This window comes from Nanorana parkeri, unplaced genomic scaffold (genome assembly GCF_000935625.1).
Source record: "Nanorana parkeri isolate BGI_ZX_2015 unplaced genomic scaffold, ASM93562v1 scaffold31, whole genome shotgun sequence".
In the NCBI taxonomy this organism is placed as follows: Eukaryota; Metazoa; Chordata; class Amphibia; order Anura; family Dicroglossidae; genus Nanorana; species Nanorana parkeri.
In genome coordinates, this window is record NW_017306299.1 from 1,733,558 (window position 1) to 1,753,399 (window position 19,842).

At 39.8% G+C, this 19,842-nt stretch overlaps 1 protein-coding gene across 1 annotated transcript in view; it reads left to right on the top strand.

The window, feature by feature from the left end:
• Positions 1-19,842, top strand: part of GALNT14 (polypeptide N-acetylgalactosaminyltransferase 14) — a 340,982-nt gene that overhangs the window by 273,409 nt on the left and 47,731 nt on the right. The window contains exons 5-9 of the mRNA XM_018568393.1: positions 5,996-6,061; positions 14,109-14,230; positions 14,496-14,583; positions 17,865-17,949; positions 19,030-19,133. Of these exons, the coding sequence (XP_018423895.1) occupies positions 5,996-6,061; positions 14,109-14,230; positions 14,496-14,583; positions 17,865-17,949; positions 19,030-19,133 (465 nt within the window). The remainder of the gene's footprint in view (positions 1-5,995; positions 6,062-14,108; positions 14,231-14,495; positions 14,584-17,864; positions 17,950-19,029; positions 19,134-19,842) is intronic.

Sequence of the window (19,842 nt, forward strand, 5' to 3'; positions counted from 1 at the left end):
AGCAACTAGTATTTATTTTTTATTTTTTTTATTAGAAATACAGGAATTTTATATAACAAGCTATAAATCGAGGGCAAAACTTGAGGTGACTCACATTTCTATATATTTGTTTCCACATGCCATTTCCATTAGGCTTAACTTCCACTACTATAAGAAATATTTACCCTAATTTTTTAAACTGAAATTCTCTATCTCTATAATATAAATAAAAATATCACTTTAATTCATTTTATATATATAGACATATAACTTTACAACCCCATAAAATGACCATCGGCACAGTACTCAATAAAATTAACTACATGATTGATAACTTTACAGCAGATGATTATTGAGTTGTTTATTCATCATTATTCCTATTAAATAAAACCGATGACGTTTATGAACTCTGTGTATATGTATATATATATTTGATAGATTTATATATAACCTCATTCCTAAACTGTTTTGGATGCACAACATGAATTTGCTTGATTGTTGTATATGTTTTTTAAATACCGTATATATTTTGCGCTATCTCTATGATATCTGGAAGGAAGCCATAGTTATTACAATTATTCTTCTACTTGTGTTCTAGCCCTGACAAAGGGGCATGTTGTGAACACCCAAAATGCATTGGCTGTTTCATCATATTGATTCTTTTAAATAAAATATGATACTGGACTAGATGTGCTGGTGTCCCATTTGTTCTCGATTTAAATCTACCCAAGACTTCCTTCTTCTGTTTGGGGGCCCCCTGTTTGTGTGGGAGCACCTTTACCAAAAATGTTTAAATACCTCAAAAAACAGAATCACTTACAAAGTGTGGGATTCCAAATGCAAAATCATCTAGTGCATCTTTTCACATACCTTTCTTCTGCTGGAGACCAATACATTAGCCTGCTGTCCATTTGTAAACTGTAAGACAATTATTGATAATACAGACATAAAAATGATATGAATATTAATCAACAAATAATATTGTCCAGTAAGTTCTTCACTGGCTTGTCAGCCAAAGAGAAACACAAAACAGATGTATATAAAATGTTATATTGTTCAGAGACATGAATGCATGCAAATGTTGAAACGACATACACAGATATATTTAGAGCGCTACTACTGTAAAGAGAGACTTACGTTTAAGGTGTCCCTGTGTCTCAGAAGGAAATCCTCTGTGATCCCCGTGTGGAGCGTGACTTGGCCAGGGTACAAAGTAGGGTGACGATGGGATGGATAAATGCGTGCCTAGATGGTATAGGGCTGGCAGGAACGATCAGATGTTAGAGCTGTGCGGACTGGGATGGCCCAACCTGGCCGCAACAGCAGTGCGTGGTGATGAGTGTCAGTAAGTCAGACTGTACGACATGCTGAACTTGAATAGAAAAAATTGAGGATACAAGTCCTGTGTGACAGCGCTCTCCTGAGGGGTGGGGTTTTTTTTAGAAAAGGGGGTCTGACTTTCTCAGAATTTTTGGTTGAGTGGGGGCTGTGTGGGGGAGGATGGTGTGGAGGTGGGGGTGGCGTGCGGCTTCAGATCAAAAATGGATCACCCTGTTTACCATAGAGCTTGCACACTGTTTTTTAACTCTTTATTATCAATTTTTATTGTAATCACTTGTGCCCACGTCCCCAATAGTTGGTACTCCAGGTAGTGCGCTTTTCCATTTGTTTTACATGCAAATGTTGAAAGACATGTCTACATTGAAATACAAATAATTAAGAGCATAATAAGGGCTCAGAGACATTGGTACAATTCTACATCTAGGCCTACCCTGGTCACTGAAGCTGCTTCAGTGTACATCCATCCAGAGGCACACCTATAATGAGGAAGCCTGAGCCTCAGGCAGCATCTCTTTGGAGGGTGGCAGGAAGAGCAGCATGGCAGCAATGTATGCAGTGTGCCTTTCCGTCCAGAACAATGCAGGTTGCTAAGAGCTGGGTGGGGAGATGTGTGAGGGCGATACACATCACCCCATCCAGCTCTTAGCAACCTGGAATGCTCTGGTAGCATCCCACCCAGCTCCTGGTAACCTGTGACGTCAGTGAGCTGGGTGGTACGAAAGAATATGGACACCGGCACTCCAATAGCAGATAGAATATGTTCCACTTATTCTGCCTGATGAAGGGGATCCTACGTGACCCCGAAACGTCGCATTAAGTATGTTTTGCACGTACGTCAATAAATCAATGTATTCTATCTGCTATTGGAGTGCTGGTGTCCATATGCTTTCGTATCACTGATACGGTGGCCATCCGTCAACTACCATGCATCCATCTTATTTGAATGGATGAGCGGTCCGGAGTGCAATGGGTACATGGACTGTAAGTGAGCTGGGTGGGACGGCGGCCAGAGCTAGGTGTTGAAATGAATCAGAGGCCACCTTCCCCAATCAGTATGCACCACCAGCACCTCCCACATAACATGCACCACCAGCACCCTCCAACCCTCCTCGCTCCCTGGTTACATGCACCACCAGCACGCACACCCTTTCCCCCCTGGCCTTAGGTGGCGAAAAGGGTAGGGACACCATTGCATCCATCTCTTGCCTCCGAACCTTCTGTTCAGGTCTCTCCTGGGTTCATACCTCCAACCAAAATATCTGCCCTTATTATAATAAAAAAAAGTCTGAATTGTCCTCTCACTTATGCAAAAAACTTTTCTCAAAACTGGGTTTATAGATTTTACCGCAATTAACATATATTCCTTCTATAGTCCTCCAGCAGGCAGCTCTGATATGACTATGCTGGAGGAGCAGTTGATGATGTGCTCTTTGGTTTGACCCAGCCAGCATGCAAAAAACTAAGGTTAAAGCAGAGATTTGGATACACGTCTTCTGCAGAAAATGTGAAAGCCGCACAGCCGCGCCAAGGCACCTCTATATAGTGCGGTCCTAACTCTAAACTATGAGAGTCTCCATCTTGGAGCACATGTGGCAAAATATAAAATTGGGTGCAGGTTTGTCAGGAGGAAGCCCAACCTTTTGCGGGACGCACAAAGGACCCCGCACATCACAACGGCAGCTGAGACCCCCATGCGTCACTGCACCAAATCAGTCAAGCAAAACCAATGTCAAATGCACTCATCAATTTGTTACCAGCTGGCTGGTGAGTGTGCTGGGAAACTTTTTGCTGTTACTGTTTAAAGCCCTTCCAAGCTGGTAACAAATTGATGAGTGTGTTTGCCATTTGTTTTGCTTATCCATATATAAGGTGCATGGAGCGACATAACTCCTTCACACCAAATGCAGATCAGATCTGCATGAGTCTCTACGCAGTGCAGTGTGTTTTGCTGCATTTTTGACGTGTTCAGGGCCGTTCCAGAACATGTAAAATAGGGCATGCTGCAGTTTTTTTTACATGCTCGGGAACTGAATGCTGCGGTGTGAACTAGAGACCAAAATACCATTGGAATCCATTGGACGCAGTTTTGGTCCGGTCTGTAACTGCTCTGCTCTGCTCCTGGAACACGCTTGGTGTGAACTAGCACTCAGGGTTGAGTAAAATCCCGGGAAAGGTAAAAAAAAATCGAGAAACAGTCTAGAAAAATCTACCAGAGGGGGAAGAAAAAAAAAAGAAGGAAGGAAGAGAAGGAAAGAGAGAAGGAGGGGGGAGAGGGAATGGATAGGAAGGACCATTGAAGGAAGAGACAGTCAACCTTGGGCCGCACTGACCTATCCGATGACCACTGAAAAAGCCTCATATATAAGCAATCACAGTAAAAGAGAATTCTCTTGAAACCCAATGGGAAAAAAAGTATTTCAGCCAGGGGGTCCAAATGGCATTAAACTTCTGCATTTTATCCTCTTGGTGTGCCGTGAGTTTGTCAAAAAAAAATAGCATAGGACATGTGGTCAAAAAGGTGTCATGGGGGCCCCCCAAGGCTGCACAATCACCCTTTTAGTGAGGCAGAATTGTAGATATTGTATAACAATAGAGATTATTTATTAATAATAATAATAATGAGGAAGAATAAAAATAGGAATAATAATAATTAGTATTATGTATTAATAATAATAATAATGAGGAAGAATAAAAATAGGAATAATAATAATTAGTATTATGTATTAATAATAATAATAATGAGGAAGAATAAAAATAGGAATAATAATAATTAGTATTATGTATTAATAATAATAATAATGAGGAAGAATAAAAATAGGAATAATAATAATTAGTATTATGTATTAATAATAATAATAATGAGGAAGAATAAAAATAGGAATAATAATAATTAGTATTATGTATTAATAATAATAATAATGAGGAAGAATAAAAATAGGAATAATAATAATTAGTATTATGTATTAATAATAATAATAATGAGGAAGAATAAAAATAGGAATAATAATAATTAGTATTATGTATTAATAATAATAATAATGAGGAAGAATAAAAATAGGAATAATAATAATTAGTATTATGTATTAATAATAATAATAATGAGGAAGAATAAAAATAGGAATAATAATAATTAGTATTATGTATTAATAATAATAATAATGAGGAAGAATAAAAATAGGAATAATAATAATTAGTATTATGTATTAATAATAATAATAATGAGGAAGAATAAAAATAGGAATAATAATAATTAGTATTATGTATTAATAATAATAATAATGAGGAAGAATAAAAATAGGAATAATAATAATTAGTATTATGTATTAATAATAATAATAATGAGGAAGAATAAAAATAGGAATAATAATAATTAGTATTATGTATTAATAATAATAATAATGAGGAAGAATAAAAATAGGAATAATAATAATTAGTATTATGTATTAATAATAATAATAATGAGGAAGAATAAAAATAGGAATAATAATAATTAGTATTATGTATTAATAATAATAATAATGAGGAAGAATAAAAATAGGAATAATAATAATTAGTATTATGTATTAATAATAATAATAATGAGGAAGAATAAAAATAGGAATAATAATAATTAGTATTATGTATTAATAATAATAATAATGAGGAAGAATAAAAATAGGAATAATAATAATTAGTATTATGTATTAATAATAATAATAATGAGGAAGAATAAAAATAGGAATAATAATAATTAGTATTATGTATTAATAATAATAATAATGAGGAAGAATAAAAATAGGAATAATAATAATTAGTATTATGTATTAATAATAATAATAATGAGGAAGAATAAAAATAGGAATAATAATAATTAGTATTATGTATTAATAATAATAATAATGAGGAAGAATAAAAATAGGAATAATAATAATTAGTATTATGTATTAATAATAATAATAATGAGGAAGAATAAAAATAGGAATAATAATAATTAGTATTATGTATTAATAATAATAATAATGAGGAAGAATAAAAATAGGAATAATAATAATTAGTATTATGTATTAATAATAATAATAATGAGGAAGAATAAAAATAGGAATAATAATAATTAGTATTATGTATTAATAATAATAATAATGAGGAAGAATAAAAATAGGAATAATAATAATTAGTATTATGTATTAATAATAATAATAATGAGGAAGAATAAAAATAGGAATAATAATAATTAGTATTATGTATTAATAATAATAATAATGAGGAAGAATAAAAATAGGAATAATAATAATTAGTATTATGTATTAATAATAATAATAATGAGGAAGAATAAAAATAGGAATAATAATAATTAGTATTATGTATTAATAATAATAATAATGAGGAAGAATAAAAATAGGAATAATAATAATTAGTATTATGTATTAATAATAATAATAATGAGGAAGAATAAAAATAGGAATAATAATAATTAGTATTATGTATTAATAATAATAATAATTGTCATTATTATTATTATTATTTTATTATATTATATTAGAGTTTTTTTTTTCCATATGATTACATTACAAACATATGTACAATATTCCTCTAACATGAAATCTTCCCAGTCATCCGTGACCTGAATGATTTTTGTGCAGTATACTGAAGATAACCCCACGCTCATCCGCTAACTCATCTAATTTTGTTTTGACAGCCGATGACTGCCAACTCCTGTGCAAGTTACCCAAAGTGAAGTGCTTACGCAACGACCGGAGGGAAGGTACGTGCTAATCACCAAATAGATCGCCCGGCTTTAATGCTGAGGGACGACAGATCAGATGAATGTGGGAAAGGTGTTCTGGAACCGTTGATAAGCCCAGAAACATTTTTATGCTGGCAGGAAGCGTCTGGAACAAGCTGAATGTTTATATGAATAGCTACCAAATGACATTAGAAATCAAGGTTAACTGCAGTTTCGTTAAAGCAGAACTTTAGTAAAAAAAAAATAATAGCCCATTACAAGATTTACAACCTTCTGTCCCTTGCAGTACTTTTCTACCACTAGGTGTCTTTAGACATTTGGCCAACTCACTTCCTCTGAGTCTTTGCTGTCATGGACCCACCCCCAGCCTGTGACAGGACAGTGAAGGGGAAGCAGCAGAGTGATGAGCTCATCTCTCTGTTCTCTCCTGCTATCGGCATGCTCCATGAACAGTTTGGCTCCTTGTGCTGCTTTTTCCTTTCTTACTTTGAGCTCTGCTGTACAGGGACTGCGAGAGGCTGTTACCAGGTCACATCTAGGTACTTACAGTGATTAATATTAAAAAAATACATTTTATGATGTGTCAGTGAAAACAGAGCTGCGGTAATTTGTGCCTTTTATATCTATAGCTCTAAAGTTGAAGGCCATAAAATAGATTGAATGAGCCTATCTTTAAAATCCACCTTCTACATCGGGGTGGGCTAACACTGGCCCCCCAGCTGTGGTGAAACTACAAATCCCATGATGCAAAGGTCTCTGGGAGCCATGCCAATGTCTTCTTTTTTTCTCTGTTTCGCTTTCTTTCTTTCCTTCTTTCTTCTTTTCTTTTTCTTTTCTTTTTCTATAGGTTGAACTTTATGGACTTGTGTCTTTTTTTTTCAACCTGACTAACTATGTAACTATGTGTATCCTTCCTTGAATCTTGGTGAGCTTTGTGTATTTCTTCCACATCTGTGCAGTAATTCAGTGTGACATTTGGAGCTGCCTGTAATAAAGACCGGCCACTGCTGTTCTCTCTCCTTGTGCAGGGTGACTGGTCTTGTCTCAGCCCCCTCATCCTTTAAACACGCCCTCTCACGCCTCTTACTTTGGTGACAGGGTCTCTTCAAAACAAAACAAAATCGTAGACTTTCCTTTTAATTGTAACAACCCCGTACTGTATACAACTCTTCTTTTTTTACTTTAATTATCACATTGATCTGGAATTGAATTTTCGCAGAGCTCTTCCTCTCGGGAACACGAAAACTCCACGTTCCCGTCCCCCTGAAATGAATGAAGACCACTTATGTCTTTTATCTTCCTGTTTGGCGCTTACTGGTGGAAATGAAGTATGGTGGATTTAGCAGTGTATAAAATGTAATTTGCACTGTATATCTCTCCTTCCAGTATATGGCGAGGCTAAAAAATACAGCGTCTTATTCCTCCTAGAGGTTCTGGATCATCCATCAATTTCCGGGCCCCTGATATAAAATCAATTCCCTTCTGTTTCGGAATAAACAGCGCTAACAAGCCGGATTGGCGGTAATAGAGCAGCGCCGGGTTTCCTGTTAGTGTGTGACATTACGTCGGCCCGCTTTACCCCGTAATGCGAAATGAGTGAACGTCTGCGGCGTATTTCACGTGTATCTGTCATGGCGAGGAAGAAACGCGGGCTGATGATTTATGTAGAGACAAGATCAAAGCTGTCGCCGGATGATCTAGCCCAGAGTAAAACAATTTCGACGGCTAGAATTCAATTCTTCCAACAGGCTGGAAAGTAATAATTATGCATGTAAACATAAGTGACATTTGTTTGTACATTTTCGGTCTAGTCTCAAGCAGCGCCGCCCTTGCTGCCGAGTAGGGGTAAACATTACGCTGCTTGCCTTGTGTAGAAATGAAGATTTTGATTTAGCAACAATGCATTTAGGCATATATTAAAAAATCATGATCTCTCTCTCTCGATCCCTCTCTTGATCTCCCTCGATCTCCCCCTCTCTCTCTCAATCTCTCTCTCTCGATCTCTCAATATCTCTCTCAATCACTTGATCTCTATCCCTTTATCTGTCTCTCTCGACCCCTCTCTCTCTCTCTCTCTCGTTCGATCCCTCTCTCTCTCGATCCCATCTCTTAATCTCTTGATCTCGATCTCTCTCTCAATCCCCCTCTCGATCCCTCTCTCTCTCTCTCAATCCCTCTCTCTCTCGATCCCTCTCTCTCTCTCTCAATCCCTCTCTCTCTCGATCTCTCTCTCTCTCTCGAATTCTTTCTGTCTCTCGATCTCCTTCTGAATCTCTTGATCTCTCTCTGTCTCGATCCATTGATCCATCTCTGTGCTGCTGACCCCCCCTTTAGACTCTTTACAGTCACTTCCTGTCTACATGCACTCCAGCGATGGCTGCTTACCTTTATCAGTGCGGGTCTTCCTGGTGTTGACAACAGTGGACCACACCTATGTCATTTGTGTTGAAATGGCCACTGGTAGTCTTTGTAGTTGATCCCGAATTTCAGATGCCATAGAAGCCCAATTGAACTTTCAGCTGTAATCAGCTAAATACATTCCAGGTGCAGCACAACACAAGGAGGGGGGATTTATCAAAACTGGAGCAAACCAAAACTGGGGCAGTTGCCCATGGCAGCCAATCATGTTTTATCTTTCATTTTCAGGGCTTAACTAAACAAATTGAAAAGAGAAGCTGATTGGTTATTATGGGCTCCTTCTTCAGAGTCAATAAATTCCCCCCAAAGGTGTGCACAGTCTTACAGTTTGCATGCTTTAGAAAACAGCCACAACCGTAACGGAAAAGCAAGCATGGTGCAGAGAAGGACCCTTGCTCTCTGTGTGGAAGCAGCGGTCGCTCTGCAGAGGTCCTAAAAGTCCCCTGCTGAGTCAGAGCTAGAGATTTATAACTAGCAGAGGTCATGAGCTTTGATGATAGCAGAGTTATATAAGTCTGACCCAGCAGGGGATTGTCGGACACCTAGAAAAATCAGAGTACTGTATACGCTAGACCAGCCTTTATCCATCAGATCCTGACGTGATCCCGTCTTTTATATTGTACCAAAAAATTGGGTAATAATAATTGTTTCCTAACATAATGTAAATAAAACTTTTTTTCCAAAATTTTCAGTGATTTTTCCTTAATATAGTAAAAAATAAAAACCCCCAGTGGTGATTAAATACCACCAAAAGAAAGTTCTATCTGTCTCCAAAAAATGATATAAAATTAATTTCAGTACAATGTTGCATGACGGAATAAATGTCAGTCAAAGTACCGCAGCGCTGAATACTGAAAAATGTCCGGGACAGGAAGGGGGTGTAAACACTTCAAGTCTTCAAGTGGTTAATGAGCATAAAAACTGCAAGCAACCACTGACGCATTTCTGCCTCAAATGGCCTTAGTCATACCACATAGTTTGGTCAACACTTTTATAGAATGTAACTTTTTGTATAATTGGGTCTCATAAAGTTCTGTTTCAATAATCAGGTCTACTTATACTGGTGAATAATTATCAAGTTTTTTGCTTTATCAATTTCTGTGGAGCGCTAAATTACCTTGCTGCTCTATTTTCTAATCCGATGTATCTGCCAGTCTCTGCTGATGCCGTCCTGGTTCTGTAAGCAGGGCAAGTTTGAAAGCAACTTCCTTTGACGGTTTGAGATTTTTGCCTGCGATGTTCAGTAAAGCAGATCAGAATCTGTTTAAAATTCATAGTCTGATTCTTCTCGGTGGAACAAGCTAAATTAGTTATCAAAATGATGGAGGCCTTCTCCTGCGCTTCGATGTTCTCTGGCAAGTGTCACTTTTATAGCTTGTGTTTTATTGAATGAACCGGCGCAGGTTTCAGATAGCAGACTTTATTTATATTTTGGAACTTCTGGTGTGTGTATTTCATGTGTTGAAAAAGAAGATTCAGAGTCGAACGCTAGCCCAAACTTTACAAAAAAAACTTTTAGAAAGAACTGGAAAAGGTTTAGCTCAGCAGTTTTTTTTGTTTTTTTTCCAAACCTATATCAGAAATGGCACCTTTTAAGAGTATTTAAAATTTTGGGGCACCCCAATCTAAAAATGTAAAAAGTGAAATTGTAAAAATGTTTTAAAAAAATGTGGTCCCCACGCACAATATCAATGCCAAATCCTGTTTCCTAGACAGAGGTCTGGTATAGCGCTGACTGGCGGAACGGACAGGGGAGGGGGCGGGTACAGCTGGAGCTGCCTCTAGATAGGCAGAGCCAGCTGTCACTCACGCAGCTGGGTGGAACTCGACAGCATTGTCAGGATCCGTCCTGGCTGTGGCACTCTAGGTATATCACGGGCAATAGCCTGCTATATGCTGAGCTTTGGGTCACGGGCGGACTCTAGTATATGTCCTCCTGTGACCCTTAAGAGAACTTTGGGATAAAAAGGTTACCCCATAGTTCTCTTTTAATACTCACATAAAATAACCGGCGTCAATACATTGCAACAATAAAATTCTTACAATGTATTTATCAACAAAGCTTGCAATCACGGTATACAGGTTTCATTTACATAGAAACTGCTGATGGGGAAGTGCTACTGATATACTCCAATGAGAGAATCTTCGGCCATGGGAAAAACAATGGAAAGCTGAGAGATGATCTAAACCAGGAGAAGGGAAGCTCAGCAGTCCAGCTGTGGTGAAAGTAGAAAGCCCATCATGCATTTGCCTCTGGCAGTGATGCCTGTGGTTGTTAGTATTGCAGTGCCTCATGGGATTTGTTGTTCCACAACAGCTGGAGTGCCAAGGTTGCCTTCTTCTGATCTAAACTGTCCCCACTATGACCAAAACTGAAAAAGAGATGGCTGTAGTTGAACTTTATTGTCAAACTTTTTTTCTACATTAGAAGTATATGGAACTTTTTATGGTAATATCGAAGCACTTTATAAATTCTCATATTGGGTTATTTTTAGGAAGAATATATAAAGGCACAATTTCTTTTTAGTTTTGGATAGCATAGGGACGGCTTAACCCCCTGTAAAGTTTGTTTAGCTGTGTGTACCCCTGTTCAGAAGATTTCACCTCACTTTCTGTCCCTGTGACAATTGGATTTACCTAATGAGTAAACAGACAGCAGTAAAAACCCCACAGTGACCCGGAAGAAGAGGTGGGCACCCCTCGTCTGCACATCTAACAAGAGCCCACTTCCAGTAATGTATATACAGTACTATGAACCAGACCCAAAAAGGCGGGCACTCCTCGTTGGCACGAGCGTGGTAGCATTACAACCACTGAAATGCTGCGCGGTACACCTTGGCCGCAGCCTGTGAACCCCTGTTGTACAGTAATAGCTTCCTTAGGGGTCGTATGTAAGTTGGATGTTTGTAACTCAGGGACTGCATTGTATTACTAAAATGATAAAAAGAATATAAGAAAAACAAAATGTACGTGCTTGTTAAAAGAAGAGCATGAGATCAATGAAACAGAACCCCCCTTCAAAGAGGAATCAATAGAAATATATTTTTCATGCCGCCTAATTATGCAGAAAAAAAGATTACATTAAAAACAAACAAACAACAAAGTACTTTTTTTCCCTAAATACGGTTTAACATTCTGCATTGCAAAGTGGCCACCAGGCATTCCGTCAACGAAAGAACATTATTTACATATCATCAATAAACGGATTATATTATGCCCAGATATAAAAATTCATATATGAACAATTGCATTTGAGGTTTTACAAGCATTTCCAGCCTGCGGCAGTGCCTGATTTTCCCCACAAAGCGCAGCTTATACATTAAATCTCCATTATGAATGGTTGAGATGGAAGTTTGGAATCCCTCCTCTCCCCCAAGTCCTGCTGAGACGGCAAAGTACAGGAAGAAAGCGTATTACCTCCGAACCCTGCAAATCCTGAATTTTAAAAGTCGTTTTTATGTTCTAGCAGACAATGTTTCATAGCTCCCGAGTTGTTTGTATAAAATACGCCACGATAAATATAGCTGGGGAACAGTCGCTGTAAATACACGGCTTACTGCTCGGGTCTCTGTTTTATAATGTTATAGCGAACGCGGAGAGATGAATCAAGGGCTTAATTATATGTGACTGCTATGGGGTCTAGAAGGGCAGGGCAAGCGGAACACCGATAAAACATGGCTTCCACTGAGTCTGCCTCGCTGATGTAGCAAGGCGGCACAAGAGTTTAGGACATAAAAGGTAATTTTGAAGAAAAAGTAGAAGGCTTTAGTGTTTTTGTTTTTTTTTAACTATAATGGTTTTATTATTATTTTTTTTAGTTTACAAGACTTTAGTCTGATATTTTACTGTATATTACCGTATTTTCTGGCGTATAAGGCGACTGGGTGTATAAGACGACCCCCTAATTTTCCACTTAAAACATAGGTTTTGGGCTATACTCGTCATATAAGACTACCCCACTTCCGAGGCAACACCATTTAAAAACATCACGTTTGGATGTGCGGTAATACTGTATGTATGATAGCTTCGGCTACATACAGTATACCGCGCTGAGCCAATCACGGCGAGCAAAGTATTCTATTAATGAATACAAAGCCTGCTTGGATTGGCAGATGTTGTGTACATCGTTCGCCGTGATTGGCTCAGGGCAGTATACTTTATGTAGCCGAAGCTACCGTACATACAGTATTACCACACATCCAGCGGGCTGATTAGGGATGTTCGTTTTGGGCCAGCTTGGCAAATACAGTAGTTATTTTATGGGCCATATGGTAAGCACAGGGATATTAACAGTAAAAGTCATGCACAACCTTACCACCATTCATTGTCCTCCACCCCTCTCTGCTAATCCCTCCACTGGCTCGTGCTCACCCAGCAAATACAATTCAAAATCCTGAAAACAACAACATACAAAGTAGAGGTGCACCCAAATGAAAATTTTTAAACCGAAACGAAACTGAAGTAAAAAAAAATTTCAGGCCGAAAACGATACCGAAAATGTTTTTTACTTAAATTTTTTCCATTTTATTAATATCAATGAACAGGAATCCTCTATGAGTGTTCCTGTTCATTGATAACATGAGGCCATGGTATGTTTACTATAACTACAACTATGAATGGACAGGAGGTGATGTAGATCACTTCCCATTCATTCATAATTGAGGATATAGTAAACATATCATGTCCTCAATTATATACAAACACTCAGCGATCACTGATCGCTGAGTGTTTGTAACTTGCTCTCCTCTCTGACACGCTATGACAGGAGGCTGATCGAGCGGTGTTGGGAGGAGAGCTCAGCCTGTCTCCGCCCACAAACCGCTCTGCCGGACTGTGATAGGAGGCTGAGCGGTGTGGGAGGAGACGCCGGTCGCTCACAGCACTCTCCTCCTGCAGCACTTGGCAGCCTGTAACAGTTTCTCTCCTCCCTGCTGGGACACAGAGCAGCGCCCAGCGGGGAGGAAAGAAAGCAGGGATGTATCGGCAGGAAAATGGCACTTTCGGCAGTATGACAAAAGTGCCATTTTCGGCCAATATGTTTCGGCGGCCGATATATCGGTGCATCCCTAATACAAAGCCATCTACAACTCTACCCTGAGCTACATTACCAACCTTGTCTCACAATACCACCCAATCCATCCTCTTTGATTCTTCCAAAACCTCCTGCTCTCTTGCTCCCTCATAACCTCCTCCCATGCTCGACTCCATGCAAGCAGCACAAGGAGCCTATCAGTTTAAGTGCTGACAAGAGGTATGCTGATTGAAGGAGTGAGCAGAATGACAAAGAAATGAGCTTATCACTGTGCTGCTTCTTCACAGACGTAGAATGCGACTAATGCTCCGTCCATTGGTTGCACTCTGATGTTATCACATACAGTGCACAACCAGCAGTCTTGCATTGTAAGTGAGGATGCTGATGGCCTGTCCACAAACCTGAGTATCAATGGAAAGAGGAGAGCACTGTTTGATGTGGGAGTGATGGATAAGGTAAGTAAAACTGCTCCTTAATGGTAACATGCTCACAAATGGATGCATGAACCCTTGCAATGTGGGGGGGGGAGCCAGGGTAGTTTTGATCTTTTCCTGAAGTTCAGCTTTAAATGGGACTGGGGTTACCCATTGCTTATCAGAGTTTTCTATTGTACAGGTTTGATCCGGTCCCGAGTCCGAGGGGCAGACATTGCAAAGGCCGGAGTTCTTACCTTTCTGGACAGCCACTGTGAAGTCAACAAGGACTGGCTCCCTCCTCTCCTACAACGAATTAAAGAGGTGAGAGACTGAACAGTGACAGTTATATGGGGGATCATAATGTTGATATCCTAAAAGAACTCATTATAGGCATCATGTAAAAGAATACTTACCTTGTCTGGTGGGTAGGCGAGGAAAAACTTTGCTCTTCCAGTGCCGCTGCTATCCGACACTTCCGGACATTGCATGTGAAAGTCTGAGATTCCCCTCACTGTAGATAATTTGCTGGCTGAGACACAAAGTATTTCCAGAATGCTGAATTCTTATAAATGTATTTTTGGTTTAGAACCCAACTCGTGTGGTGAGTCCCGTTATTGACATTATAAACCTGGACACCTTTGCCTACATTGCAGCATCTTCTGACCTGAGAGGAGGTAAGATCTACTAACTTCTGTACATAAAATATTCATATGCAGTCATTGCTAGCTTGGCAAGATTACAAGATAACATAATATTTCGATAGATCTGACCTGCCCCTGCACTGTGCAAACGCCACCTACAGGTACAGGCCTCCCACCCACTAGGAACTATGCCCTACTTCTTTTTGAAATCTGGACAGGAAAAAAAAGGGGTCAGGAGTGCAGTCTGGTGCCAGGTGTGTGGATGGAGAGTGATGAGTAAATGAGGATGTGTATATGTGGGGTGGAGAAAAGGGATGTTGAGCACTTACATGTGATGGGTGGTGTGGTGATGTGAAACTTCTGTTGGTGTGGTCGTGGAGTTGCGTTTTGGGGCTGGAAGGAAGTCATAAGGTGTTGTCTTGGTCCTTGCACGGAATCCCAATCAAAAACCAATGTAGAAGGAAAGCAATGACAAAGTTCAGAGTTTCTGCAGTTGTATGTACACCACCCATCACATGTAAGTGCTCAACATCCCCTTTCACCACACCACATATACACGTCCTCATTTACTCATCACTCCCCATCCACACACCTGGCACCAGACTGTTGTGCTCCCACCCTCTTCTTTCTCCTGTTCAGTCTTACAATCGGATACCCAATCAGTATGGGAGCACCACACTGGCCACCATTGACTACACCACCCTGGGAGTGCACTAACCAATCAGTCTCATCTGAACTTTCTACTTTTTGAAATCTGGGACTGCCTACAACAGACAGGGAAACCTGTTGCTTTACTTCTTCCTAGCATGCACTAGCATGTGTTTATATGTACTCACATTGATTTGCTACAAGCATTACTTGGCTTATTCCTTGGCTAATCATTTCAGCTCCTGTTAGTGCTGGATCCCAGCTGTCACTGACAAACCAGGAACCCCAGCCGGATCCTACAGAAGTCCAGGTCCCATTTTAACACAGCTCTGGAACAAATAGTCGCTGTCCTAGTGCCATATTGAAAGTGCACCTAGGACTCAAGTGGTTAAGAAAGTATTGAAGCCTTTAGATCAGCATGACTTAGTACTACTAGCACTTTCAGAAGCAGATGTCAACAATCTACATAATAAGAACAATTAGTAAGGAACAAGCTTGGTGTTCCTGTTTTCTAAGAATTATGGGTTGGTTAGGTAGATTCTAGATTAGGGTAATTCAGCAGCAATCATAATCTCTGTTCATTTAAATCATTATGCAATTTTAGGTAAATTTGTGAGGACAATAATATAAGAGTTGTTTTTTCTAATTTAAAGGTGCAGGCTCTTGAGCTGTAATCCTGACAGTGGCTTCTCCACTGAGTGAGCCATTGAGATGCAAAAATTGTGAACATTCCATATGCTTGTTCCAGTTCAGTGATTCGCTAAGTAGTGGAGCCAGGGTCAAAACATCAGTCCTCGAGCCCACATCCTTTTAAATAAAGTCAGCTCGGATTTTTTATTACTACCCTCTGAAACTACATTTTATGTCATAGGCGAGGTTCTCCTTCAAACAAGCAAGTTTTACTGACTTGAGAAAGATTTTGTTTCTAATCAAATGCTTCAATGAGCTCTGGTAGCTGAGGGTAAAACAGTCACGCCTGCTCTCAACAAACGGTGTATGAAATGAACTGAGAGCAAAGAGATTACTGATGAGGTGGACACAATTTTTAGCTCACTTGGGTGCAGATAGAGAGGGAGCGAGGTAATGATGGAAGAGGAGAAGAGAGGAAAGGAAAGAGAGAGAAATGGGGGCGAGGCTGGGGAAAGCAAATTGAGAGAGGGGAAGGAAGAGAGGGTGGAGAGGGATGAGAGGGAGTGTCAAAAGTGCATAAGGGAAAAATAAAGTGGCAGGAGGAGAACAGGGATACAGAAAGTGGGCATGGGTGGATGAGACCCAAAAAGTGAGAAATAGAAGGACTATAGGAAGGGGTAAATGAGGGGAAGTCTCCCATGACCAATGGTGACTGACTTAAGGAGAGGGCCTCCCTTGCAGCTGCATCCCAAACATCCATGCAGTTGGTGTTGGGGAGTGTAAGGGCACTGAGTAACCGGTACAAAGTGAATGACCTGAGATAACAAGGATGTCCAGGTTCAGTGACCCAAAACTTGTAGATGGCTCTGTGAATAGGAAGTGGCGCTAGGACACTGAGGAGGAGTCTTGGTGTGGACCACGATCAAAAGCTGGCAAGCAAGCTGATGATAGCCAGAAAGTTAATGTTTGAAGTACAAACCAGGGTAAGCAACAAGCAGGCAGGTTGGAATTGGAGCACCAAGCAGGAGCATGGTTGGGGTGTAGGCTAAGGTTGGAACTGGGTAGTCAATAGAAGAACAGCAAAAGCAGCAATCGAGAACATCAGAAAGAAGGCCGACGTCAATGACAGGAAAGCAGAATCCAAAGCAGGTCTCAATGCAATCTGATTTGGTTACAGAGGAGCAAGAATGTAGGTTAGGTTTGCAAGTCACAGGAAAGTAACTGAAGATCATCCATTAACTTCTATCAGCAGAGCTGGGCCTTGGGGCATGCACTAAAACAGGCATGCATCAAACGGTGACCATGTGCCAGAACACATGCATGTTCTTGGCTAAGAGCTTGTGCACATCAGCCAGGAGGACCATTCTGACAGGAAGAGATGAGAAAGAAAGGGGAGAAAGAGATATGAAGAAAGGGTTGAGAGGGGAGAAAGTGATCTAGAAAGGTAGAAAGAGAAAGAAGAAAGGCAAAGAAATGAAACTGAGAATTAGAGAAAAGGAGGTAAAAGAGAAATATAGTGGGAGAGAGAAAAATCAAATAGTATAAGTAAAGAGGCGAGTTCTATTTAATTCACACTAAAGCTAAAAAGGTGCAAGGAGATTTAAAGTTAACCCAAAGGCAGAAAAACGTAATAGGGAATCAGTGGTATGATGCAGCAGGTCCCTTTATGTCCCTACAATCACATCATAGCACTCTGAAATTAAATTCATGACCAACTCCCGTGATCAGGAGCCTGACCCCCCCCCCTTGCCTTACTGTTAACCAGAGGGGCGGCCCATCATAGTAATCGGTTTATCAAATCCTTACAGATTCCCTTTAAATTTGCAATGACGGCACAATGAGACCATGTATTCACAAGATTCAGAGCAATTGAGCTAAAAAGGGGCAAATTAAAACAATAACATTCACATGGAATCCGGAGGAATCAGCAGTATATTGTACAGCCATTATTAAACCAATATACAGTTAGAGTCATGCTTGCCATTCTTGGAAATAATCATTTGAACAGGAATCTGTTCTCTGTTTTTTTTTTTAAGGGTTTGACTGGAGTTTGCACTTTAAATGGGAACAACTCTCCATGGAGCAAAAATCTAAAAGATCGGACCCTACAGAGCCAATAAAGTGAGTCAGATATGTGTGTGATGTTATAAACGACTTATAACCAAAAACAGAGATTTTTCTTTTTCTTCCCCCCCCCCAAAGCCGAATTCCAGGTGAATATAAAGAAACACAAATTAGTGCAGTTCTTAATGTTCATTAAAGAACTCCAGTATTTTCACCCCAGCACTGCAAGGGTTAACTGCTCATTTTGGTCTAGGGAACGGAATAAAGAAGATATACTCACCTGATCCTCGGTGCTGCGGCAGTCAGCGCTCACGACTCTCCCCCTTCACTCTGGCCGTTGTAAGTCCTTCAGTGTCTTCACGCATACTAGACCTGTTAGACGTGATGATGTCATGGGTCCTTAGACTGCCAGTGCCCGGGGGTGAAGGGGTTGAGGGGACCAGTGGGATAGGGGATTGGGTGAGTATATCTACGTTATTTGCAACCCTAGACCAAAACGAGCAGTTAACCCTTGCAGTGCGGGGGTAGCCCCACTGCAAGGGTTAGCTTTTGAAAATCCTGGAGTTCCTCTTTAAGATTAGTTAAGAAATTAGTAAATATATTTTCAAATACTGCAAATAATGGAAGAGTCTGTTCTGACATCTGCCTTCTGCAATCTCCTCTACAGTAGCGGTAAGGAACCCAGCAGACTCTGCTGCTTCCACATGTACTGACAGAAAGAGAGAAGCAAGGGCTGGTCTCCTCAGTGTGCTGTTGCTCTTTCCCTGTCCAATAACAGGCTGGGGGCGGAGAGTTGACTAAACTCTGTTGCGCAACTGAAAGTGAGGTCAACTAACAGGCTGGGTTGCGGAGCTGTGTATATTTCAGGGCTGGCTGAACATAATAGCTAATCCTTTAGCAAGTAACAGCTGGCATAGATGTATTTAAACTGCCAGGAGTTCAGCTTTAGAGAACGTACAGCAAGAGTCATTACATGGCAAAATAACCATAAGGCAAAAAAAAAACACGGATAGGTTTTAAAGAAACAAACTGGGGAAATCAGACTGGGGTGTGGTTTGGAATGTCTCAGTTTTATTCCTAGCGGAATGTTCTTTCTGATGTGAATGACTGATGTAACTTCTTGTCCCCATATCACAGGACTCCTGTCATAGCTGGAGGACTATTCCTAATCGACAAATCCTGGTTTAACCACTTGGGGAAATATGACACGGCCATGGATATATGGGGAGGAGAGAATTTTGGTAAGAAACGGGTAGAATCTAATCTATCTAAACTTCTATCCAGTTACGTCTTATGGAAAGGAATAAAGAGAGTTATTCTGTGAAAGCATAATGACAATTAAAGAGAACATTTAATAATTATAACTGCCTGCTTGTATGTATGCAGTGCAGCCACCTCCAGTTATCTACATGCAACCTTATTTAACTAAAAAGGGGACTTGTTACTCTAAAGGAGAATCACTCTTCAAATCTGAAACCTTAACCATCAATCTAACCTAAATTCTACCATTAAGCTAACCTTAAAACTAACTCTAATCCTAAACCCCAAATATAAACTTTGCGCTCATCCTAAACCCCAACCATCAAGCTAAGGCTAAACCTACCCCTCTTCTTTAACCTCAATGATCAGCCTAACCCTAAACCTAACCTTTATCCTAAACCCCAGCCATCAAACTTACCCTTGCCCTTAACCCCAACTATTAACCTAACACTCATGCTAAACCCCAACCTTCAATCTAACCCACATCCTGTACCCAACCATCAAACTAACCATCAACCTAAACCCCAACCCTTAATCTATTCCTCATCCTTAACCCTGACCATCAACCTAACCCTCGTGCTAAGCCCCAGCCTTCAGCTTAACTTTCATCCTTAATCCAAAATATCAAACTAACCCTCATTCTAAACCCCAATCTTCAACCTAACCCTCAGCCTTAGCCTCATCTAGCAA